The 26,428-nt window shown below is 43.0% G+C and overlaps 1 protein-coding gene across 1 annotated transcript in view; it reads left to right on the top strand.

Moving 5' to 3' along the window:
• The window catches only part of ARHGAP20 (Rho GTPase activating protein 20), an 80,326-nt gene that overhangs the window by 16,269 nt on the left and 37,629 nt on the right, over positions 1–26,428 (top strand). Inside the window, exon 2 of the mRNA XM_035116227.3 lies at positions 3,921–4,006. Coding sequence (XP_034972118.3) covers positions 3,921–4,006 — 86 coding nt within the window. The remainder of the gene's footprint in view (positions 1–3,920; positions 4,007–26,428) is intronic.

Raw genomic sequence — 26,428 nt, forward strand, 5'->3', positions numbered from 1 at the left:
GTTACACCAACAGGCTTTGAACTCAGTTCTATAGTTCAGGGCCTTAGTAAAGGTGTTGAACAGCTTGATTCAAAGCCTTACTCTGATATCACAGACCCTTGCATGGCACAGCATCTGTGTAAGATTGCGTCACACAGCATTGCAACTGTGCTTCGTGAAGCTGTTCCCTTGACAGAGAAAAGACTAGAGGCTAGAGCCCATGGAGCTTTGTTAAGAAATATGCTTTTCCAAACACCAAATAGTTTGTGTTGACAGTCCCTATCAAACCAGTTACGGTATGCTAATATTAGCTTTGAATTGGTTATCTGTTTCTAAAGTCTTTAATTTGCTGGTACCCCAGTTTTTAATCCAAAGACGATGGGAGCCAGGAAGAAAGTGATAACCCATAGTCCAAACTCCGCTTCATGGGTGTGTCTGTGTTTTGCCTGCATCAGTTTGTCCTGTGAGATACCTGCCTGCCTGCAGGTAAGAGTGTGCCTGCTAAATTTATATCAAACTAACTATCAGCTAATCTTTCCACCATCAGCTAGTAGAAATGGAAGAATGTTAGCATCTTTCTGGAGGACAGCCAGGCTTGAGGTGCTTAAGGCTGTGATTGCAATCCTTTCCCCAGCTCAGCTCTTCTCCCATTACTTTATTAGTTCTAACCCTTCTCCCCTCTATTTTTGTACTTGTGTCACAATGTGTGTGTATAGGAAAGCGGAAAGCCCTCAAACCCTGTAAGCAAATCTTCAGTTTGGGTAGGATCGATTTATGAAACAGGATAAAGAAGTAAAGTTGTTTATTATTATTACAGTATTATTATTATTATTATTATTATTATTATTATTATTATATTTTGTATAAAGCATTTATAAATTGCTTAATGTTTAAAAATCTTAATCAGAATAAAAAAGTACAACATGTAATCAAAACAGTATGATAAAAAAGAGAGACAAAAATCAGTAAAGTAGTAGTATAAAAACAGATGAAACACAGTAAAGATAGGGTCCAATCTTATGGGTCCAGGGCAGTGGCCCATTTTTTGTTTCACTACCTATTTTTTATGATATGGTGCCATGAGTAAAATTTTCCCCAGATTTCTTAAGTGGTCTTACAGGTCTGTACAGGGGCAGGTGATCTTGATCTGTTCACAGGTAACCAAGTCTATTCAGTGGATCAAGTGCTGCTTCCGTGGCCACTGGCGGACACGATCAAATACTGTATTTCCTTTAGTTCAGGAAATAGCAATGGAGGCAATGGCTGCTTCTGGGCGACCAGTTTAATGAGTGTTTAGTCTCATCTGTTTGTGGAGAGATTTATATGTTGTTGGCTATTCATCCTGATTTGATTGTGGGGGAGATTAGACAATGTTGTGTCAACCAAGCAAGTGGTGTTATCCCACACTTTCCAGTGCATTTTCCTATGACTTTCCCTATATATAAAAAAGTCTGATCTTCTGGGAAATCAGGCATTTTTCACAAGAGCTCCAAATCAGCTTGTGTGCAACCTGAATTTGTTGGGATGGGATAGAATTCTACCTGGAAATAATGACAGTCTGAAGGCACCCAATATAACTGATAACGTTTGTGTATTGATTGAAATGCAAGTAGTAACTAATGGGCCACAACCCAGGCTCAGGTACAGTAATGGGGAAATTTAGTTGGATTATCTGGGTTCTCCCACCCCTCAAGTCAATAAATGTACAGTGGAACCTCGGTTTATGAACACCTCGGTTTATGAATTTTCGGTTTACGAACGCTGCAGACCCATCTGGAACGGATTAATTCACTTTCCATTACTTTCAATGGGAAAGTTCGCTTCAGTTTATGAACGCTTCAGTTTATGAACAGACTTCCGGAACCAATTACACCCATGCTTCGGGTTAAGTACGCTTCAGGTTGAGTACTCCGCGGACCCGTCTGGAATGGATTAATCGACTTTCCATTACTTTCAATGGGAAAGTTCGCTTCAGTTTATGAACGCTTCAGTTTATTAACAGACTTCCGGAACCAATTGTGTTCATAAACCGAGGTACCACTGTATGTGCAAACTGGCTAGTAATTCCTGCACAGCAGGGGGTTGAACTAGATGTCCCTTGGAGGTCACACCCAAATCTATGATTCTATGATTATAATAAATTTTGAGGACTGGTAACTTGTTTGCAAGTCTGCATATACTAGGGTTGTCACCTGGCTAAAGAAAACTTAGCTGAATAATCATATAAGTGTTAATCTATTTCAGCAATTTGTTATCATTGTTATTTATTAATTGCCTTCTATGCAAGCGTTTCAAGGTGATGGACAATAAAACTGTGAAATACAGTTAACACAAATGAAAAACAAGGGATAGTTTTAAAAAGCAAAAATGAAATCAACATCCATGGTAGAGACCCATTCATCTAGCTGGGAAAGCCTATTGGAACAAAACTGTCTTCAGATGTTTCAAAAAGGACAGATAGTGGACACTTGTCATCTCTCAACAGGAATGCTATACCGCAGAATAGGGACAGCCACACTGAAAGCCCTACTCTGAGTTAGTATGAAGCAGACTTTGATATCTTTGGAACTTTTAGGAGAGCCAGTTTCTCAAATAACCTGGTCCTGAGTTAGTATACTGTATATGAGAAAAAGTAGTAGTTCTAAAAAGTTACTTGTTATTAGATTACGCATGCTTATGTTGCGGTTAGGCGTGAGTTTAGAGCAGGGGTCCTCACTGTGAGGTTTGCGGACACCAGGGTGCCCATCAATGCCCCCCATGGTGCCTACAAAAAGGTCCTGTGCCCTTTCCTGCTCCTTTAGATGTGGCAGCCATTTTGTGTTTGTCACACACCTCACAACCACCATTTGTGACTAGCGCCTGCACCGCTTCCTCAAAATTCCAAATGTGCACACTGGTGCAAGAAACCTCACTATCCTGTCGTACAGGCCTTCTCCCTTCTCACGCAGTGGACTGAATGCCGCTTAACATATGCTTGCGATCTGCAGTTTATAAGTACTTAGATTAAACACTTTGCCAAAATACTTTAAATTCCTTTATTTAACCGATTAAATGATGCCCTGACACCTACCAGTCTGTATAAGGTTACAATCTTGCAGTTACTTATTTGGGATTAAGCTCTAAGGAAGGGAGTGGTACTGTATTTTTTATTATATTTGGTGGTGTCTCAGGAGACAGTTCTCTTTTTCTCTGGATTTCATCAATCCTGCGTGTTGGACATAGTTTAGTAGTGTATTTTTAACTAATCCCAGAATGTGTGCTCATGCTGATATTTTTGTTGCTCAAACTGGGAGTGGAGCATGTTACCATGAAGCATTAATTGTGTTATTGTGTGGAACCTTATGGAAAGCAGGTTTCCTATAGTGAGTGTATGTAATATATATAAAAATATAGCTAGCAGCAGGTGCCAGACTGGGACCTCCAAGTAGCAAAGTCTTGTAAAGTCCAGACAGGATATGGGTTATTAACAGTGAGCACATTACTCTGTCATCTTTATCTTGTTGTTGAACCTTAATCCATTTTTAAGGCAGAAAACTTTGAGGCTGCAGACATATAATTGTATTGTTTCTGTGTGAGAGAGAGGACACTTCCATGAGAACAAGTAGGATCCGGAACACAATAATTGCCAATTAAGACCAGAGATGTAATTGGTCAGTGGGCAAACAACTTTAGTAACTCTTCTGGAATAAAACGTGCTAGAGTCCAATAGTCTTCTATATTCCCTTACCTGGCAACCTTCACATTGCCAGCATGGAATATTCTGCAGACATTTCGCTTCTGAGAAATGGTGAAGCCATTTCTGCCAACCTGATGTTTTAGGACCTTCAAATGGAACTGACTTGGTTGTGGTGGTTATTTTTCCCCCTTTCATGTTTTTCTTCCATACAGCTGCTGTTGTAAAACATTTCTTACATATTAATTTTGTTTCTGTTTTTCATCAGAAAATGAAGAGCTTGGCCCAAAGGCGTCAATCGGCACCATCCTTGGTTCTCAGCAAAGCGCTGACCAAGTCCAGAACGAGTGTCAGGTAAGGTGGAATGTGTTGTTACTGGCTCTACTTTTTTGCAGATTTCCTGGCCCAGATCATAATGTGTTTTTGACAAGTAGTTAACCACACAAGGCTGAAACACTGTTTGGAGAGAGAGATGTAAGCCACCCCCACAGCAGCCTTTTCCAGGTGGTATTGATTCTGAAAAGCATGTTAATTTCAGTTGTTCTACTCTCAGTAAAACTTATTTTCATACTACCTCAAGGCAGTATATACAGACCTGCTTACATTTAGAATCTTATGAATTGCCCAGGGAACATTTTGTTCTAGGTTGGCCTATAAATGGCATACATATTTACCGGTAATAAGATTTTCTAGTGGGGATCTTTGCAAGCAAATTAGTTATTTGGAATCAAGTGCAAGTAGTATGCGGCCTGCAGGTTGCATGTAGCTTACATACCCTTTCTGCAATTTTTGACCTCTGGGTTATAATCTGTGGGAAAGCTGCTCCCGTGTAGCGTGTGATTTCACAGGATTATGCAGATGAATAAAGTGCTCTGCAAGTGAAATTAGCATGATGTAAAGGTCAGTTTGCTCTCTGAGGACCCCTTCCTGATGTTGAGTGGGAGCCCATTGCTATTTACTGAATGAATCTTCCACCCTTTCTCCCAATTGATCCCAGTCAGTGGCGGAGCTAGCCGCTTGGATGCTGAGTGCAGTCCATGTGTCCTGCAGCCAGGGGCAGGCTGAGCCTCTCATGGGGTGGGGTGCACTGGATGGAGCCTCTCCGCCTCCTCCTCAGCTGTAGGGCACCTGAGGGAGAGGTGGTGGGCAGACGCAAGTCCCATGCTGCTGTTTTAGGCAGCGTGGAGCCTGCAAGCGCCCAAGCCGCCATGTCACTCCCAGGAGACATGTGTGGCTTGGGCGCGCTGCAGGCTCTGCAAGTGTAAGTGCCAGCTCCCACGGTGTGGCGCCCAGTGCCAGCCACATTTTGTTAAGTTTGCTGACTGAACTATAAAAGTTTTGTGAGCCCCATTTTTATTGGTATTATTTTTTAAAACTCTTATTTTTGTCGTTTTGTCATCCCCATCAGTGGTGACACCTGGAATGGCCCCAACACCCCGCACACCCCTTCCTCCGCCACTGACCCGAGTTTATCCTTTCCACCATCCTGTAGGCAGGTTATGCTGGAAAACTGTGTGTTTGGTCTTAGGCCTTTCTAGTCCAACCTCTACCATACTGGCTTTCCACTGAAGACATGGCCCCGTGTTGAAAATGATTGGTGGGAGTGTGGTTTCCTGCTTTACAACCAACCTACCCATTGTTTTGCTGTGAAAATAGTTTTCATTGGTCATGAATATGTTAGTTGGCTTATGAAGCTTTGAATTGTGGAGATAATTCTGGCCGCAGTTACAGGGGTAGAGGAAGGGAGGCGAGGTGGCGGTCCGCCCTGGGCACCGCCACTGAAGCCATGAGCAGAGGATCCCTCTGCAGCTGCGAGCAAAGGATCCTGCCACCGTCCGTATGGTGCCATCCGTAGTGGCGCATTCGCTGCTGGGAGGTTTGCCCTGCCCCTGTAGGCAGTTCACCCCACCCCTCGGCACCCCACACTGGGTGCCGGAGAGCCTTCATTCACCCCTGCACAGTTATCCATGTGCTAGGAACAATTGCAGATAACTCTAATGATCTGTATAGGAGACTATCTTATCTGCTAGAGATGGTTGGTTTCAAACTTCCCATCTTCAGGGAACCACTTTCACACTGACTTGTCTGTCCCAGAAAGCCTGCCTACTGAATCCCTTTGCTTGTGCAGCAATCTGGAGCAGATAGGGTGTAGTCAGTTCATGCTGAGCACTGCACTATTAACTTGCTCTTCATGGACTGAGTGAACCATAGAGGACCTCTAGTAGTACACAAGGTACTTTTCAAGGAAGCTTGTACTTGATAGACTCGGAGCTCAAACTAATTTCTATGATACTGCATGCGACTTGAGATATGTCTGGATGATAAGATTTAGCTAATTCTACCTGCATTGTCTGTCTTAAAGGGCTTATGTATCAGCTATCCTCAGATTAACTGGCACTGGAGAGAGATGTATCTCTCTCCACATTTTAATGTTCTATCCCAATAACCTTTTGAAGCAATTCCTATTAATCTATATGATAGTTCGAATAATTTCCAGGAATTGCATCTGTAAAAGTACCAGTAATTGGCAAAATCATAGGAGCACAGTTTAAATGAACTCTGAGCTCAGTTCAGTTGATTATTTTTCTCTTACTCTCCCTTCCCCCCGCTCCCGAAATTTCCTTCTCTGATTAACAAGAATTCAGTCTTCTTCAACAATAATCAAACAAATGGTCTTTGAATTTTTTTTCTGTGCTCAGTAAATGCTTGACTCTTGTGGATTGCTCCTTTTTATAAGCAGAAAAGAGAAATGAGTGACATGACCTCTGGTATGTTCAGATATTTCAAATATTTTGTTTTTAAAGCTGTCTTAATACTTAGCACCCTTTTGTAGGCAAAACATTGATTTCAAGCTTAAATGGATTATAACTTTATTCTGGCACTAAATCCTGTTGTTGATACTTAGTGCACTGTCTTTTTAATGGTTGATTAATGACCTGTAGATTACAAAACTCCTTTCCAAATCCAACTTACATCTGTGGGGGATTTATATGAATAGCCTTTCCTTAGCATTTCTGTATTTATTAAACATAATGAGGGAGTTTGGTCAGGAAATATTTAGAAAACCTAGTAAGTTTATAGCTTCATACCATTTTATGGTCCATTCTCAAATGTCTTCTTAGTACATGTATATAAACAGTATCTCAACATAGCACTGGCCTATGCCTATGGGATTATCCCACTTCCTCCTCCTCCTCTAAAAAAATCTGAACGACTGTTACTAGGATCCAACTATTCTAACGTCTGCAAGTAGGTGGTATTAGCATTTTATGGAAATTCGGACTGTAATCATGCCCCGGTTAGGTAAAGGTAGATCCTGTTGACTTAGAATCATAGATCGTAGAGTTGGAAAGGAATCTCAACCAAAGCATCCATGACAAATGGCTATTCGACCTCGGCTTGAAAACCTCTAATGAAGGAGAGTTCACCATGTCCCGAGGAACTCTTTCATTGCATTACTATGAGCAAGATAGATGGATATTTTTGTGTACGTCTGCAATTTCCATTTTGTAGAAAGAAATGTGGCAGGAGGCACTCTATCCTGTTCTGTCCCCAAGGTTCCAGGTTGATTGGGTGGTGTTCCCCTGCAAAGAATAGCCGAGCCATGTTTGTTAATTTCATTGGGTGTTGTTGTTGTTTTGTTGTTTAGTCGTGTCCAACTCTACCGTGACCCCATGGACCAGAGCATGCCAGGCACTTCTGTCTTCCACTGCCTGCCACAATTTGGTCAAACTCATGTTCATAGCATCGAGAACACTGTCCAACCATCTCGTCCTCTGTCGTCCCCTTCTCTTTGTGCCCTCCATCTTTCCCAACATCAGGGTCATTTCCAGGGAGTCTTCTCATGAGATGGCAGAAGTATTGGAGCCTCAGCTTCACGACCTGTCCTTCCAGTGAACACTCAGGGCTGATTTCCTTCAGAATGGATAAGTTTGATCTTCTTGCAGTCCATGGGACTCTCAAGGGTCTCCTCCAGCACCATAATTCAAAAGCATCAATTCTTCGGCGATCAGCCTTCTTTATGGTCCAGCTCTCACTTCCATATATTACTACAGGGGAAACCATAGCTTTAACTATACGGACCTTTGTCGGCAAGGTGATGTCTCTGCGTTTTGGGTGTACTCTTGAGTAAAACTTAGTTCACTGCCACCCATTATTTTCTTTAGTATCAAAGCTGGGTAATAAGTGCTGACACATACATAATTAGAACCCAAAATGATTCTACTGAGAAACAAGAGAGAGATCTTGAAATTTTTAGGGGAATCCTGAGATTTGCATAAATTTTTTTTTAATCCCTTAGAGGACAACATTATTTAAAAGCCCAGTGAGAATGAACCGTGCTTAGCACCAACATATAAAGTTCAATTTCTCTTGGAAATGGAAAGTGGGAAACAGAAGGAGGAGCAAAATGGCTTGATTGAGCTTCTTATAGCTTATATAGTACTAGTGGTTTTCAGCCCGTTCAATAACGGGCGCTAGAATCCTGGGGTTCGGAGAAGCGCCTGCGCAGCGCTTCTCCGAACCCTGGGACCTGTCCTTGCTGTCGGTGGCAGGGGGACAGGAACGGAGGAGGAGAAAGCGCTGCTTTCTCCTCCTCCGTTTCTCTCCCGCAGCCGCCGACAGGAAGCAGACATCCCAGGGTTCAGAGAAGTGCTTGCGCAGCGCTTCTCCGAACCCTGGGACCTGTCCTTGCTGTCGGCGGCAGGGGGACAGGAAGGTTTCTCCTTCCTTCCTCTCCCCCCCCCGCCTCCTCCAACCGCCGCTCCTCACGGCCAGGGAGGGTTGTGAGGAGGCCTTCGCCGGCCTCCACCCTCGCTTCCCTGACGTGCCCTGCAGTGAGGCGGTGTCCGGCGGGAGCGGCGGTTGGAGGAGGCAGAGTGGGGGGGGAGTGCGCGCGCGCAGTCTCTGCTGTCCAATCCCTGTATCCCTGGGGCACATGCGCAGTGACCCAGGGACACACGGGACAACTGGACGCAGGGACAACTTGGACATTATTATATAGGATTCCATGGGACAACTGGCACCAACATTTCTGGTTGGGATTAAGGATCACAGCAGCATTTTCTTGCAGAGCCTCCTTGTATAAATATACAGTAATATAAATCTAGTTAAAACCAGGATGCAGCCTACTTGCTAATGGCAGTGTACCAACTGACTATGGGAGGTTTAAGCACACAGTTGATAGGAGCCACCTTACCCATGACCCATCATTATTATTTCAGGCTTGTCTGGATTCAGTGTCAATTAGTTTTGCCAGTTAATAGTACTGATAGGACAGCATTGGTAATATTCAGACATCCTTTCTATTTCTATGTTTCTTTCTTCCATCAGTGCTGGAAGATTTTACAAAATGCTTGCAGATTTTTTTCCCATTAAAATGGACTTTTGTGGGAAATGCTAAGCAGATTTGAACTAGACATGTTGAAAATGACAGTCCAGGTTTCAGCAAAAACTGGATCCTGCATTTAATTCTGTGAATATCCGATAGAAGGATAGCTGGCTGCGAGTATGGTACACAGCTGTAATCCACTTGTTTACCGTTGGGACCTCATTGTGTGGGAGGCACCTCAGTGCTAACTCGTAATGCGGTGCTTGAGATATGCCTGAAACCAAATAATTCTGTTCTTTTCCAATTCTAGTAAAAAAAATATATTACTAAATGAAGACCAGCTAACAAAGCCCTGGTGGTTTGAGCTATGCAAATACAGAACTTTTGGGCCAAAACTGTTTTGTTTTCTTCATACTTGCTTCCACTTCTACCCTGAGCAAAAGCATTTCAGAATTGATTTATTATTCATAGCCATGGTTGGAGGCAATATGCTTCTGAATACCAGTTGCTGGAAACTGCAGGAGGGGAGAATGCTGTTGTCCTTCTTGAGTCTTGCTTGTAGGTTTCCCATGAGCATTTGGTTAGACACTGTGAGAACAGGATGCTAGACTCGATGGGCAACTGGCTTGATCAAGCAGGACTGTAGCTTACCCGTCATCTGCATTGTGTGGCAAATAGGTTGCACTCTGGATGTTGTGGACTACAGTTACTATTATCTCTATTGGCCATGTTCACAGGGGCTGATGGGAGTTGAAGTTCAGAACATCTGGAGGATACCTTATTGGCTGGTCCTGATCTATATAAACAGCATGGTAGGGTACTGTACAAAGCACAGACAAAAACACAATAAAATTATAAAAGCACCACCCAGCACATCAGAATAGAGATATGGAAAAACAAAGCAAGAGCAGCAGAGCAGGTCAAAGAGCAAAATTCCCTTAAAATTGCCAAGAAAACGAAGTACTGATCTGGCACCAAAATGACAACAATTTTGGCACCAGCTATTCTGCAAGGAGAGGTCATTCCACAAATAGGACAGCACCACTGTGCCACTGAATGATGAGAATATGGTGAAGAGCCTTCTTTGAAGATCTGGATCTGGTAGGAGTTCAGCATATAGAGAGCCACAGTTTCCTCATTTTTGCTCATTTTTGACTTGGTTCTCCAGCTGTTTTTGGACTACAGTTTCCACCACCCTTGACCACTGGTCCTCCTAGCTAGGACAGGTGGCGCTGTGGTCTAAACCACTGAGCCTCGAACTTGCTGATCGGACGGTTGGCAGTTCAAATCCCCACAACAGAGTGAGCTCCTGTTGGCTCTGTCCCAGCTCCTGTCAATCTGGCAGTTTGAAAGCCACCAGTGCAAGTAGATAAATAGGTACTGCTGTGGCGGGAAGGTGAACGGTGTTTCCATGTGCTCTGGCTTCTGTCATGGTGTTCCATTGTGCTAGGAGCAGTTTAGTCATGCTGGTCACATGATTCGGAAAGCTGCCTGTGGACAAACACCGGCGCTCTCAGTCTGAAAGCGAGATGAGTGCCGCAACCCCATAGTTGCCTTTGACTGGACTTAACCGTCCAGGGGTCGTTTACCTTTACCTTTTACCTGCTAGCTAGGGATGGTGGGAATTGTAGTCCACAAACAGCTGAAGGGCCCAAAGTCACCCCAGTCTAGAATGATCAGAAATATATACCGGTATGTGCAGAATGAGACTTTATCACTGCACTATGATGATTGTTCAGAGACCATCATTTTAAATTAAGCAACCTGTCTGTACATTCTTTAAGAGAAGATGGTGTACTTAGTACAGGCTGTAACCTTTTAAAAGGTTTTAAGTAACTTGTGGTTTTGAAATATCCTTTTGTAAAGATGTCAGAAATGAAATCCCTATGATAGGCAATATAATACAGTAGTCTAGAGATGGAAACTACTTGTGCTAAAGGAAGAATTTTTAATAGACTTTATAAATAAATGTATTAGAATCCTGTTTATAATTTTAAGTTTAGATTTGCAGACACTGAGAAAAGATGTGGGTTTTTAGGCATTTCCCTTACTTTCTTCCACCCATGCTGAAGAATACCAAAGATCCATGTTTCATGGAAATCCTGCAGTTGTTTAAATCACAGTAAATGATTTTGACATGTTATTTTATATCCCTGTGCCAAATGCTAAGTATTTCTAGATAACAAAGATCATATGTAGTATCTGGTAATGCAATAGGCTTAGCTCTACTATGGAGATACAGTGTGTACCCTAAAGAACTGCACAGAGCGTTCTCAAGGGTTTAATCAGAAGACATGTGGATCATCTGAGCTATGTGACTCGAAGTTGATGACAGGAGATCTATTAAATATAAATTGCCAGTTGCCAGAAGGCCTTAATTGTCCAGTCCAAGTAGACAGTACTTCGTCCAAACTATTGTGAATAACAGCTTTGCCATTCACATTATTTTACATTTGTGTATCATACTAACATGAGTTTGACCAAACTGCGGGAGGCAGTGGAAGACAGGAGTGCCTGGCATGCTCTGGTCCATGGGGTTACAAAGAGTCGGACACGACTAAACGACTAAACAACAACAATCATACAGTTTTCTGAATCTTGGTTGGTATTCATGATAAACAAAAAATTAACTTTCTAATGAGTAATCATGGTACACTGAGCTGGTATACCTAATCCCCAGTGTTTGTCTTGTAGATTACCCTAAGCCATTTTAATGCATAGAGGAGAGGTTAAACTTGTGGCCATGTTGGCTGGGATTGAAAGGAACTGAAGTCCAACAACATTTGCATGGGTCACAGTTTTCCCATCCCTAGTGTACAGGAAGACCTCCCCTCTGGAGTGACTACAGCTCTGGGAGAGCTGATAGCAGCAATAAATGAACTTGTTAAGATACTGGCTGGGTTCACATACAGGGGTAAAACATGGTTAGTTTTGTAACTCTGGTTCACTCAACAAATCGTAAGTCATCTCAAGACGAGCAGACAAGCAGGGGTGTAGCTAGCTGCTCCAGCACCCGGAGTGGCGGGGGCAGGGCAAGCTGCCCACGGGTGATCTGCGCACGGGGGCGCCGCAGTGATCTGTGCCTGGCAGACGCAAGCCCCATGCTGCCGTTTCGGGTAGCGCGGGGCCCGAGCCGCCATGTCACTCCCAGGAGAGACACGTGGCTTGGGCGCGCTGCAGGCCAGGCCCCCATGGTAAGTTCCATTTTGTCACCCGCTCAGGGATGACACCCAGGACAGCCCACATCCCCCACACTCCCTTCGTACGCCCCCGCAGACAAGCTATGGTATGGTTTTTTTCAAAGCTTGATTTGTTTTCCAGTCGCTATTATCTCATAAGAGCACCTGGGTTGAGGTGGCCAAATAAACCATGGTTAGACAAAGCTATGAAGTTTGTTCATAATGCCAGATCATAGTTAAAGTAACCTCCTGCCCTGCAGAGTGTTAAATCAGAAGGCCCTTGGGGTTCCTTATCGCTCTACAGTTCAATGATTCTATGAAGCCATGGCTTCATATTTGCTGGGCAGGGTTCAGACCTTCAGACAAACCATACTTTAGTTGAACAAATCATGGCTCAAAGTTATGTGTGAACCAGGCCACTGTCTCAGGTCTTGACTCTCTGAATTCAAAATGTGGGATATATATGTTGTCTGTCTGAAAATAATAATAATAATAATAATAATAATAATAATAATAATAATTTTATTTATACCCTGTTATCTTGGGTAGTTACAAAGTCACCGTAGTTGCAGTTCCTTGCCTGTTTGTATACTAAAGAAGATAATAAGGCCTTTTGTATACAAATAGCAGGGGAACTAATAGCAGGGGAGGTGGATAGTAATGCCTTAATGCCCCTTGTATAAAAACATGCTGATTATCTAAAAGGAAAATAAGTCCTACCTAGCTTTATCCATGACTGGTTTTCTATACGGGAAAGTGCTCAAGCATGCAGTCTCTACCATGACTACTTACAATTTCTTTCTAGTAGTGTAGTCCAGGAACACTTTTACTGCTCTATCTGCCATTTATTTAGACCAAAAGTCAAGATGTTCAACTTGCTTCAACCTGAAACCTGTTGTTCAGTGTTGGCTGACAGGACACATAATGGGGTTTGAGCCAAGTGATCAGCCTGGTGGAAAAAATGGGGTGAAGCATGATGCCTCTTCTCTCCCACCTTATCTCCATCCCAGCTGCCTATCTTGTTCTAGGGCAAATAAAAAGGTCAGATTCAAAAAAGCCTTTACAAAGGTCAGGGAACGTGGAACACATTTTTTTTCAAGGGGGAAAGATACAACAGTGATGGCTACCACAAGCCAAATGTTTACTGCTTTCAAAGCAGTCCATTCCTAAGTGGAGGTTGAATATGCATACATCAGAGAAGGAGGAGGAGGAGGAAGACGAAGCTATTTTCAATGCCTGGGGACTGCTGTGGAAGAAGGGAGACTGTGAAGCATTTTAATTTTGTTTTGAAAGGATGTATGTGTGATAATGTGAGTAAGCACTTTCCTTTTACCTGGTTATATCTTTTAGAAAATAAGCTTTAAGATGGCACCAAACCCTCACTGGCATTGCGTTTTGCCACCAGTTTTTTGGGCAATATTCAGGAAGAAGAAGAGTTTGGATTTGATATCCCGCTTTATCACTACCCGAAGGAGTCTCAAAGCGGCTAACAATCTCCTTTCCCCTCCTCCCCCACAACAGACACCCTGTGAGGTGGGTGGGGCTGAGAGACTTCAGAGAAGTGTGACTAGCCCAAGGTCACCCAGCAGCTGCATGTGGAGGAGCAGAGACGCGAACCCGGTTCCCCAGATTACGAGTCTACCGCTCTTCTTAACCACTACACCACACTGGCTCTTAACTTGTGTTAAACAGTTTCCCCCAGACATACATGTATGCACACTCTATTGTTGTGCTTTTGGATGGGAGGTTTTAATATTAGCGAATATTCCTCCAATAATGCTATTCTCTGTGCACTCATTTGAAGCTAAGCCCCATTGGAAGCACATAAAGATGCATAGGTTAGTTTGGGATTACTTAAAAGGACCTCACAACCAAGTGTGCCACTGGTGTGTGTAATAGTGGGGGTAGGTGTGTGTTATATGCACCGAGAAGAGGTCGAGTGCTTCTACATCTCTAAAAGCACATAAGACAACCACTGCTATTGAGTTTCAGAAGTTAAAGCTTTGAAAATACAGCACACTTCCCCCCCCCTACAGCCACCTTTGCAAGCAGCTGAAGAATTGCTATGTGTAATATTATCACATTGAGTAATTGTGCTATTGTATCTTCAGCTGCAAGTCATAGACAGACCCTGCAGGGAGCTCTACTGAGAGAGAATTACAATAATCTAACCTCATAGTTATGAGGGCAAATGTTGCTCTTATGGAGTTGTCCCAGGATAAATAAGGATATGACCTGCACACCTAAGAAAACACCTTTGCTCATCCCTGCACTGGCCTGCATAGTTAGAGAAGAGATAATAGTAAAACCAAGTGACCAAGTTCTCTTAAAAGCCAGAGACTAGCAAAAACCCTGCCCTTTCGTCTTTTGATGTTTATCTTCCAGCAGAAAGCTAATGCCTAGCGATATATATAATTTCAGTATTTTTCCATTTACTTAGATTGGTAAATATGATAAGCATGGCATGGGGTATGATATGGGAAAGCGTGGGGGGGGGGGAAACACCCAGAAAAATAAAACCACAGCTATTCTCATGTACTGAGAATATATTACACTCCAAAACTTGAGCAGTTTAGCTCTGTGATAGGAACAGCTTGAACTTCTATCCTTGCTACTTTGTTTTTCCAGTTTTGTTTTCCTCCCTAATTTTCCTCCTGTTCATACCCCTTGTAGCAAACTTCAAATAGCAGTTTCCTGTTTGAGATGGGCTACCTGCATCCTGGGGTGCAGGGCTGACCTAGGAAGCCTACTATGTGCCAAGCCAGTGCTTTGCTCCCTGTTACGTAGACCATACTGGTGTGGTTGGTGCTGTCATGCAGCAGGATGTTTTTACCCATGCACACAACATTCTGCGCATATGAAATTGGCATGCTACAGAGAAAGCAGGAGCTCTTCTACATTAAACTCCCACATGCGTCCCACATAACAATCAGAACTCATGGGTTAACTTTCTTTGGAATGTTTCTTTAGAAAGTTAGCCCATGAGTTTTGGTGGTTAAGGTTGGAAATAGCCTTGAGCCCACTCAAGAAACAAATGGCAAAAATATAAGCAGTCCAGTTCCAAGCTTGGTTCAGTGGAAGTCATAACATTGCCCTTTCTCAAAGTCAATGTGGCTGATATTTCCTTGTGACTTTAGTATATCACGGCTGGATCCTGAAGAAGAAAAGATAATAGAAACCGATCTAGCTATGTATAAAAATGTGGGAGTGGGCAGAATGCCAGCAAAGCAGGACGCTTAGTCCTCCTCATATGAATTCAATTACACCCAGTTCAAATGACTGACAATGCTATTGCACAAAATGAAATTTTGGATCCTCTAATTCCTGTTTCATTTGGGTCAATTATGATGCTAGTATGATTCTCCCCCCCCTTCCAAAATTCTGTGCACTTGAACTCAGGGTATTTTTTGTGCAATAACGAGATAAATTTTCATTAAAACTGTTAAGAAGGGACAACATGAACTCTCTGAGGCCTCCAGTAGGCTCTCTCCTCCCTCCCTCCACCCCAACCTCCAAGTTAACTTACAGACTTGAATCCCTCTCCTCCTCCTCCTCCTCCTGTGGTTTTCTTCCTTCTGTTTTTGTAGGACGTTCAATTCTACGGTTATTACATAAAAGTGGCTTATGGCTGTGTTTATACACCTGGAAAGTGAAACGGGCTGTTTCTACACACACACACACACACACACACACACACACACACACTTTTATTAGAGCAAAAGGTAGAGTGAGGAAAGCAAAAGGAAGAAAGAAGGTTCTAAAAGTACATTTTCTGAGGATAACTTCGTTTTATCCAGTGTGGATCTATAATCAACTTTTCTTTCTGCAATAACTTTGCCCCTTCTAAATCAAAGGGAAGATTAAAATTGTTTTACCCCAGCTCTGAAAATGCATTTACAGAATTAAATTTCTAGAATGTTTATTAGACCAGCATTTGACCAGCATTCATCATACCAAATAGGGAATTAATTGACTTGTTGCAGAAAAAGAAGAAAAAGGGTAGAGCTGTGACTAGCAGAATACAGTCTCCAACCAAAGAAGATTCTGAAACTTTTTATTGGAAAAGTAGAAGGGTTCCCAGCTAAGTGACCCATTATTTACTGCTTCTAAATGGGCTTAAAATGAATTATTTGCTCTGTGTCTGCCTTTTTGCACAGCAGGTGAGTTTCAAGAATTGGGAAGACTTTCTATGTCGTCTTCTCAACCAACCAATGCAATGCTTCCAAATAAAAACCTGCTAAGTTTAGGTTCTCAACAGTCCAGTTGGCATATATATGAATGTCAGCCTCACCCACCAGTCTCTTGTACCAGGTCATATGAAATCTGGGTCATTCTGCATTTACCACAGCTAGCAAGTACAGAGGGACTGATTTAAAGTGAATAATCACTTTGGTACAACAGAATAATTCCTATCCAGTGGGACATGTATTTAAAATATTGTCTAAAGCTCTACAGATGAATCAAGGTTATAGTTATTCATGTTAAGAGTGCATCCACACTGCCGTTTATTGTGGACAATTTGTGCTTGGAAATTTCCCCACAGTATCCACACAATACCACCCTGGGCTCCTCTGAGAGAAAGAGTGGGATATACCGTAAATTCAAGAATAAATGAGTGTGTGTTGTCATCAGAATGCTAAACCATACTTTCTTGTTTTGTTTAATCTGGATTTCCCTTTAGTGCAGAAAATCTGGTGAGGTAGAAATAAACCTGATATACTTCTGTAGTCTCTGCTGCTGTGGAATCTTCCCTACCATGCTTTTTGGATTGGCTGTTTGTCAGGTGTGTGGTGATGGTTCAACATCGTTCGCCACACCCGTACGCCTCTTTACTCCTCGCACGAAAAGATTTGTCAAGCTCAATAATAATAATAATAATAATAATAATAATAATAATAATATATTATTTATACCCTGCCCATCTGGCTGGGTTTCCCCAGTTACTCTGGGTGGCTTCCAACAGAAAAATGAAATGAAATAATCTATTAAACATTAAAAGCCTCCCTAAACAGGGCTGTCTTCAGATGCCTTCAGCTCTGTAAAAAAACAAGTCTTCAGGGGCTGCTTAGTGCTCTGAGTGGGGTTTGTGGATATTCTACTGTTTCAGCAAATTAAGATAATGCCTATTTCTTAGCCTTCTCCCGCTGGTATGCAGCATCAGCTTAAAGCACCCAAGGATCCAGTTGTGCTGTGAGAGGATTCAAATAACTCTTGAGCCACCTCTAACTGCTTTTTCAAACTTCCTGAAGATTGTTCTGTAGTAGGAGAACAGGTTTTTTTTGGGTGGGGTGGACAACAAGAAGAGGCAAGCATCTCTGTGCAGCAGGAAGCCCTCTTGCCCCTTCTAGCTGGTTTAAACCCCCACCCAACCTTTCTGATGCTACAGGTGACTCTTGGCATTACTTAATTTATAGAAAGATTGAGCTTGAACACACTACGCTTAGAGAAAGAGGCAGCCCCAGAAAACTGTAAACATTTAACAACACTGACAGGACTGATTTAAAGCTTGATAGTTTATAGAAAGCACTGATTTACAATTAACATAATTTTGCGATTATCAGAATTGAATAGAGAGTAAAGAGGGGAAATATGAAATACAATTTTAAAAAGATATAATTTAAGGTAATCAAGGGCTGGGAGGGAGGGGAGTTGAGTGCTCGCGAGAGCAGAATATAATGTGAAAAATTTGAGTATGTTTTTTATATAAAATGGAAACAATTTTGAAAAAATAGAGAAAGAGGCAGCCCCATTTGTTTTTATTAGTTTTTTTTAAAAAAAACCAAGCAAACTAAATAGATCATAGAATAGAGCCATAGAATCATTGAGTTGGAAAGGGACCATGAGGGTCATCTAGTCCAACCCCCTGCAATGCAGCAATCTTCCGCCCAACACGGGACTATTCGAGCCTACATCCCTGAGATTAAGAGTCTCCTGCTCTACCAACTGAGCTATAATCCTACAGGGTAGGGGAAGGGGAAATGATTATGGGGAGGGACCAAAAGCCACACCTGTGATATATTCTTTCACACTCCATGCACTGGTATGGACAGTCCAAGCCTCAAAGTAGCAATGGATATGTTGATTGAAAAAAACAGAAATGTGTAGACTCTCATGTACCAAATGCGCTCCCAGCAACTGTAGATCAGAATGACCCATTTGCAAAATAAGGCCTCTGCCTGTACGGAATCTAATTCTGTGGTCTTGATTTGACCTTCCAGAGGCTGTTCAGTTTTTTAACATTCAGTTTGAGTTCCAGATTCCAACCTGGACTTCAGTTGTATTGAAAGATTTCCCTGGCACCAGTGGTGGAGCTAATGCTTTTTCTGAAACAATGGCGTAGGAAATGTATATCATACTGTGGAATATGGCATCTAGCCTGTCAAATGGAATTGATTAACTAAGAAAAGAGAATCTCCAGTTCAGACAAGCTGCATATTGCATATTTATCTGTAGGGGCTTCAGTGGTAAAAACAGAACTTCACAATACTGCAAACACCAAGGCATCCCCCTCCTATCATGGGAGGGTGAAATGTCTGGTTGAGGTGCCAAAGGTTTCCCATTTGTAGATCTGTATCCTAGTTTGGAAATTTTGAAATGTACTTTTAACCCAGTGTACACTTTTGCAGTTTGTTTTACTTGCATGTATACATTCATAGGGCTGAGATGTTAAACAGTGATGAAGAATAGGGTTTTGGTTTTTTTAGAAAGAAGAAACTAACCTTTTACTTTCCTCTTCTGAACTCTTATTTGGGTTCAGGATCTAGTTGTTGTGATCGACATGGAAGAACAACAGAGGGATCTTTGTACTATTTAAAAGATATAGAGTGGTATTTAATTGATATAATTGTTACGGGAATGCTGCACAAGGTGACTTCTGCTATGAATAAAACTTTAATGAGAGTGGTGGTTTGGGAACAGAGGGTCGATTCTTCTGCAGTCTGTATTTCAGCATACATCTCTCTATATTTATAAATCATCCTTCTACTCTGTAGACAAGTTGCTTTGGCCCAGTTGAGTTCACTTTTTGGGGTGGGATAGATGCCCTCTAAGTGATCTCTCCTCCTTGCTACTGTTGGTGCTGCCCGTCAATTTGTCCTCTTCCTTCAGGCCCAATTGCAAAGCCGTGCCAGAGGGAGAAGGTAAGGCAAGTGGGGTCTCCTCCTCCTCCTCCCTGCCACTGTTCACTCACCCAGGCAGCAACAGCAAGGAGAAGCAGGGCTTGAGCTGCGCTGGATTGGGCTGATGGGAGTTGTAGTTTAAAACATCTGGAAGGAACCAGGCTGGGGACAGCTGCTCCAAACTATGGAGGATTATCTGTGCTCATGGATCTTGCTGCTTAACTTTTTACTTCTTCATGTGCCGTCTCCACAAGAGGTTTGAAGGATGGCAACATGAGAACAAGTCTTTTCTGCAGTGGCTCCCTGTTTGTAGACTGCTCTCCCCAGGGCTGGTCACCTGGCACCTTCATTATACATCTTTAGATGCCAGGCAAAAACGTTCCTCTTCAGTGAGGTCTTTGGATGATTAACATCTTAACCTCCTTTTAAATGTGGGAGGGGATGCGAGGAAGTTGAAGAGAATTGGTTTCTTCTTTTTGTTCTTGTTTTTATTGAGTATTTTGTGCTTTTATATTGTATTTTTATGTTTGTGAACCACCCTGAGATCAGCGGACAAAAGGCGGTATACAAATTTAAATTACAGCAACAGCAGCAGCAACAACAACAACAACAACAACAACAGTATTTATTTACTATATTTTCACCATGCTTTTCAGGCAGTGATTGGAATGTGGAGGGGAAGGGTAGAGGAGAAAGATCAGTTCTTCAAGGCCAGAACAAAATGGTGATCCATAAGATGGCTTTATATCTGGTTCAGGCCAGTTTGATCTGTCTGTTGCTGGTGTTGTTGCTTGAATAACAAGAGTTGGTGGTTGTTCCACCAACTGATGGATGGCATCTGGGTGTTCTGCTAGTATCCTTTTGAATAGGCAACTGTCATTTGGAGAGGAGTTGTGGTAGAGCGCGTAGGGCGGTGGAGGTAGTGTGAGTTAGGCCAGTGATGGGCAACTGTTTGAGCTTCGTGTATCAAAATTCGCCAAAAAAGCAAGTATAACTCGGGTGGTGTGTCACTTCGAGAAAAAACCCATAATTTCACGATATTTATAGTTTAAATAACAAAAATGTATAATTGTAATATATAACTGTATTTAATAAACCAAAAACCAATTATTTAACCTAACCAAACAAAAAACCCCTTATTTATCACAAAGTGCCCAGAGTTGTACAGCTTTTTGGGGGGAGCTGCTGACCAAAGTTTTGGAGATTTTTTGGGGGGTGCAAAAGTTGCTTTGCTTATTGGGGGGGGGGATGTCCCAAAGCTGCTGCGTTTTGGGGGGGAGAAGAGAACAGAAATAAATGACGAATAATACCTTCGCTGGAGCTAACACACAGCACTGACATAGTCTGCCAAAGTGCCCCCCCCCAAAAAAACCCAGCACAGAACGGGTTAAAAAATGAACGCTGTTACACCTAATCATCGTCTGCCAAAGCAGTTAAAAAACCAATCTCTGGCTATCAGCAACAAACAAACAAAAAAGGATCCGGGTTTTAACAGAGGAGACAAGATGTAGCGTGAGGAGGAGCGGGAGAACAAATTGGGGGGGGGCAACAACAACAGCGTGAATGGGCCAATGGGGCACGTGCCAGCAGTGAGGGTTCTGCGTGTCACGTCTGACACGCGTGTCATAGGTTTGCCATCACTGAGTTAGGCGGTGGAGGTAGAGCTGTTCCTTCTTTGATTGTTGCAGCCACAGTGATCTTTTTGGTAGAAGCGAAAGTATCTTCCCATTGATCCTTGGTCCCCTAAGAGGGAGAGGGAGTAAGGCGGCACAGGTAGGGTGAGTGTGAAGCAAGCTCCCTGTTGCTGTTCCTTCTTTGATTGTTGGAGCCACAATGATCTTTGGAGAACAGACAGTCACCATTTGACATACTGGCTTTATTAAGCTATTTTGCAAGGCGTGTGCAAATAAACGCTGATTTCCAGTGGTCTGGCAGATCCAGGCTTTTCCAGATGTTGTTGGGAATTGTTTTGTTTGGCTGTCAGATTCTGCTTTTTGTTTTTTGCTCATGTGGATAATTGGTGTTTTTTATATCACAGAAGTTTGTACTTCTTGATGCGCTGTTTTAACACCAATGAACTTATGCTGATAATAAAATCCCGATTCCTAGCTGCATATTTCCAAAAGGTGCTTGTATAATGGCATTATGACAGTGGCAATTTATTGTCAATTCCTTTCCTAATGATTGCTAGAATTGAATTTGCCTTTTTCACAAAGTCAGTGTCTTCACTGAGCTATCCACTATGACTCCAAGGTCTTTTCCTAGTAAGTCACCATCATGGGTGTAGCCAAATGGGGGCAGGGAGGGCAGTTGCCCCCCATCAATAAAACTCAATAAAAATACATAGCAAACTGGGGTTCTCCCCCCCCCAAAGCAAAAGGCCTGCCTCCCCCAACAAAATCCTGGCTACGCCCATAGTCACCACCAGTTCAAAACACATGAGTGTATAGGTGAAATTTAGGGGGGTGTCCCAGTTTTCAACAGGAAACTGACCCTGAGCCCAAATCCTGCTTGATAGGGGCCTATAGCTGCTTTTTCTTCAAAATAAGTGCCCAGTTTTTAGCACACTTCCCCTCAGAATGAATACAGTTGTTTGACCAGTCTCTTGGCTACTGCCCTACGTTGGCTCTCTAAGGAAGATAAAAATTCAGCTTTCATTTCTACAGGTAAAATGTTTATTTTAAACTAAATTTTAAACTGGCAACAAAATGATTTCAGGCACAGAGGGCTGCGTCCTGTCTTATTAGTGAAGAAGGGCCTTGCTTTCTTTTTTCTTTTCCAAAATCACAATGTTTTTAATCACAGAAGTACTTCGACAGTTACAGATTTTCCATTGTTAAACAAAAGGGCTGCATTCTTGGAATGAGGCTGTCCTAGAGCTGAAGGGATCGTTGATGGTAAAATTTCAAAACAAGGTTGGCCGTCCTTAGGAGAGAGGAAGTTCCATGCTTTTCTGCATCCGTGTACTGTCTATTAATAGTATAATACAGCAACTTTATTGGAAATCTGGAAAGTTACTCTAATTTATCCCAACTTCTCAAAAGAAAAGACTCAAAACAAAAAATAGCTGGCATTTTAAAAATAAAATGTCTCACAGAGCAATGTTATTTAGGCCTACTCAGACGTAAGCTCCACTGAATACATTGGGAATTACTCTCAAGCAGTAGCAGGTGGTGTGGCCTTTGGGGGAGAATTTACCTGACCTGGCAGGTGAGTGAGCAAAGCTGCTTACTGGGAGGGTGGGGCAGCAGGAAAGGTGTTAAGGTGCAAACACACCAGTAGATCCCAATCTTGCACCCCTGCCAGTGTGTTTGCCCCACGCTGCCCACTTCACCGTCCTCCTCCTCTTCCTCCCATTAAGCCACAGCATCTCACCTGCTTGGAGATCAGGTAAGCACCTCTTTTCTCCAACACCATTTACTGCTGCTCCAAGGTAAGTAGGTCACAATCCTGTGCATTGAACTATAATGCTGTGCCCATTAACCCAAGTGGAAGATCCAGTGAACTTAGTGGAGATTACTTCTGAGTGGAAGGGACTCCGAGGGTCATCTAATCCAACCCCCCGCAATGCAGAAATCTCTACACACAGCCCCCCATCCAATGGCAAACCATACTGAACGCTGCTTAGCTTAAAAATGCGCTGGCAGTTTTATTGCTGGTCTCAGACCTTTTAAATAACTTAAATATACTTCGTCTCTCCATTTTTAAATCTGTGTTTTAGCTGTAGGTGGTGCGGTGAGTTTTGCTTATGTTTACATTTATGTAGTTTTCAACTATATGACTTTGTCTTAAAAATAACATAGTAAAAAAAACAGTAGCACTACTTCACTATGAAGAAGAACTAAAAGATGGGAAATCAAATAATTAAACCGTTCTCCTTCACAGGATTGGAAATGGACATTGGGGCTGTTAAGAGATGCTGTTCATCACTAATCTCCCACCCATGTACATCAGGAGACACTCAAACGGCCTGAGCCTTAAAACAGGGTTTAATTACAGACACAGGAGCCCTTAGAAGCTTTGACAGCATTTTACCTGCCCACATTAGACAGGCTGATACTGCCACTGTCTTTTATTAGAATAAAATAGCAACAAATCAGATCAGAGATGGGAAGGGAAGGGAAGGAGGAAATGGAAAACAAAGAAACGGGGGAAGCTACAATCTGATAGCAATGCTGTCTAGTTGGCTCCGTAAAAATAAAGAAAAATAGATTGGACAAAAGATGGCACAAAAAGGTCTAGTGTAGAAGCAGCAAGTCTTCTCTTGCAGCCAGGAAGAGTTTGTGATTTTTTTTGTAAGCTTCCCAGAAGTTTCTGGCTGGTTGCTGTTGACAGCTGGATTCTGGACTCGATGGATTTTTGGTCTAGCCCTTCAAGGCTCTTCTCATGCTATAGTTTTTCGCCAGGCCAAAATGGTTGGCCAGTCTGAAGGAATGATAGTTGCCATTTATGGCCTTGTATCAGAACATGAATTTGCTTGAATTAAGCAGGACTTATTTGTGAGTATGTAAATCTTAGACTAAGATCTTGGTCACAGGGGAGGGCTATTTCTGTGTAATGGGGATAAGGACCTTTTTCATCCAAGAGCCACATTTCGTTGTGGTCAGCCTTCCGGGGGCCACTGGGGCAAAGCTTGTGCACCTTACATTTGCACAATAGGCTACATTCCAAACAAGCAAGAGTTCCCAGGCCAGTTCCCAGTTGAAGGATGCCTTCCAGCCAGGCAAAAGGATCCAAGGAGGGTGTGGCCTATGGAGAGTCCCGAGGTCCAAATAGAGATGCCTGGAGGGCCAAATTAGGTCCCCAGCCCTGAGGTTTTTAAGCAGAGGTTGGGTGGCCATCTGTCATGGGTGATATAGCTGAGATTCCTGCATTGCAGGGAGTTGGACTAGAGTAGGGGTCCCTTCCAACTCTACAATTCTATGATTCTTTGAACTCTAACGTGGAAGTGAGTATATATAAGGATGTAATACTTGTAAGATGCCAGCTGAATATAATTTATATATGTGGTCAAATGGATTAAATGTGTGTGTTCTTGCAATTGTGACAACACCTTCAAGTGCTCTATAAATAGCTGCAGTATATGTTTACTTTTTGCCATATTCTCCTGTCCTCTGATACGCAGGTTGGAGGTTCATTATAAGATAATGGCTCTGAATGCAAATGATGTAGCAGGCAGAATTAGTTAATTATCAGCACTTTGAAGTCTGCTAATAATGAGAAATCAGTTTGGTTGCTGAGATCCAGTTAGTTACATGTTTAAGTCACATTTCTTCAAACAAGCTTTGAATTAATAGTGCACCAAAGGTTTCTTCTCAAGAGGAATTGTTCTGAGAATCTGAAAAACTGGCCATGAAATAGAGCAGAGGCTGCCATCGGCTCATCAGAATAATCTTTTTCAGAGTGAACTTGACCTAGCTTTGTCATCTTTGGATAATACCAAAAGAGAGCGTCACAGCATCGGTCCTCTCAATATGTGGCATGAAAACATTATTTGACACAGACTGGATAGTAAAAGAATTAGAGCAAGAATAAAATAAACTCAGGCGGAATGAATTGTACATTAGAGCACTGTGGTCTAAGTGGGTGCAATGGGCCCAGTGGGTTCTGTTTGGCAATGTTAGGGTTATGTAGATTAGCTGATGCTGGGTTCCCCATCTAAGTTTTCCGATTTCTGTGGATGGCCATCTGTCATGGATGCATTAGCTGAGGTTCCTGCATCGGAGGTGGTTGGACTAGATGACCCTTGGGTCCCTTCCAGCTCTTACATTCTATGATGTATAAAGGAAGGAAGACATGAGTAAGTCAAGTGGAAATGGCAACCATGATATAGATCAGGCACCCCCAAACTTCGGCCCTCCAGATGTTTTGGACTACAATTCCCATCTTCCCCAACCACTGGTCCTGTTAGCTAGGGATCATGGGAGTTGTAGGCCAAAACATCTGGTGGTCCGCAGTTTGGGGATGCCTGATGTAACTAGCTAGCTGTTGATGAAACAGTATTTAGTTTTAAAAATTTATTCAAAGTTGAGAATTCTCCTTGGCCATACCATTGTGTGGACAGGCAGAGTCCCCCAAACCCCAGGCAACCCCCAAGCGGAATAATGACTCAAGACAACGTGTTATGGGACTAAAATTGGCCACAACTTTATTAAGATTCAGATGTAGACAGACCTTTGCTCAGGCATTGGGTGTTTACCCTTCCCAGTCCCCAGCCGGGGATCTGGGGGACTTCAGGGTTATCCAGAATGTATGGGGTTGGGCTGGCTCTGGAGAACATATGTTCAAGCAGAGAGAGCCCGCCCCCATTCTCCGCCACTGGAGGGGAGAGCAGTGACAACCACTCGGTGTATGGTCGATGCCTCCCCCCAAGACCCCTTTAACAGGAACCCTGATCTTGATGCCGCAAAAGGGGGTGAGGTCACCACCTCACCCCCCCCCCTTAGGAAGATAGCCAAAAGGATTCCGCTCAAGGCCTGAAACCGCCAAAGTTGTGAGGTATTGCTACAGGAAAGGCGAAACCTGCCAATGCAGGGAAATTCCTTTCCGGCCCTTCAACAGCGGCCCTAACGTAGCAGCGCCTGCGTACCTGTGGAAAAAGAGGTTAACCTGCAAACTAAGACTTAGATGAGGGTGTGGTGGGTGGGAGAAGCTCTGGAGCTGACTGCTGGTTCCCAGGTAAGAATCCCCTTCTTTGTGTGTGCTGGATAATCCCTCCCCTTACCTGACCAATCCCATGGCAACTCCTCCCCTGGCAAGATTGGCCGATTGGCTGAGGTAGGCGGAGACCCCAGGTATCCAGCCAGGGGAGGATGCCAGTCCGAACTACTAGGGGCTGCACTGGGATCCAGGGGGCTGTGTGCGACTGCGCATAAGTCACCACACCCCCCCCCATTTGATGTGGGGAGCAGTCATTATGAAAACTAACTAGGTTGGGAGTACCAGGGTTTTCCTGTTTAGTCCAAGTGTATGATAAAAAGTTCCCCCTTCCGCAAGCACAGACTTCTGGGCATATGGCATGACTCCATTGACAGCATTGCTCATAAAATTGTAGAATTGTAGAGCTGGAAGGGACCCAAGGGTCATCTAGATCAGGTTTCCTCAACCTCGGCCCTCCAGATGTTTTTGGCCTACAGCTCCCATGATCCCT

Source organism: Zootoca vivipara, chromosome 4 (genome assembly GCF_965207765.1).
Source record: "Zootoca vivipara chromosome 4, rZooViv2.hap1.1, whole genome shotgun sequence".
NCBI classification, from domain to species: domain Eukaryota; kingdom Metazoa; phylum Chordata; class Lepidosauria; order Squamata; family Lacertidae; genus Zootoca; species Zootoca vivipara.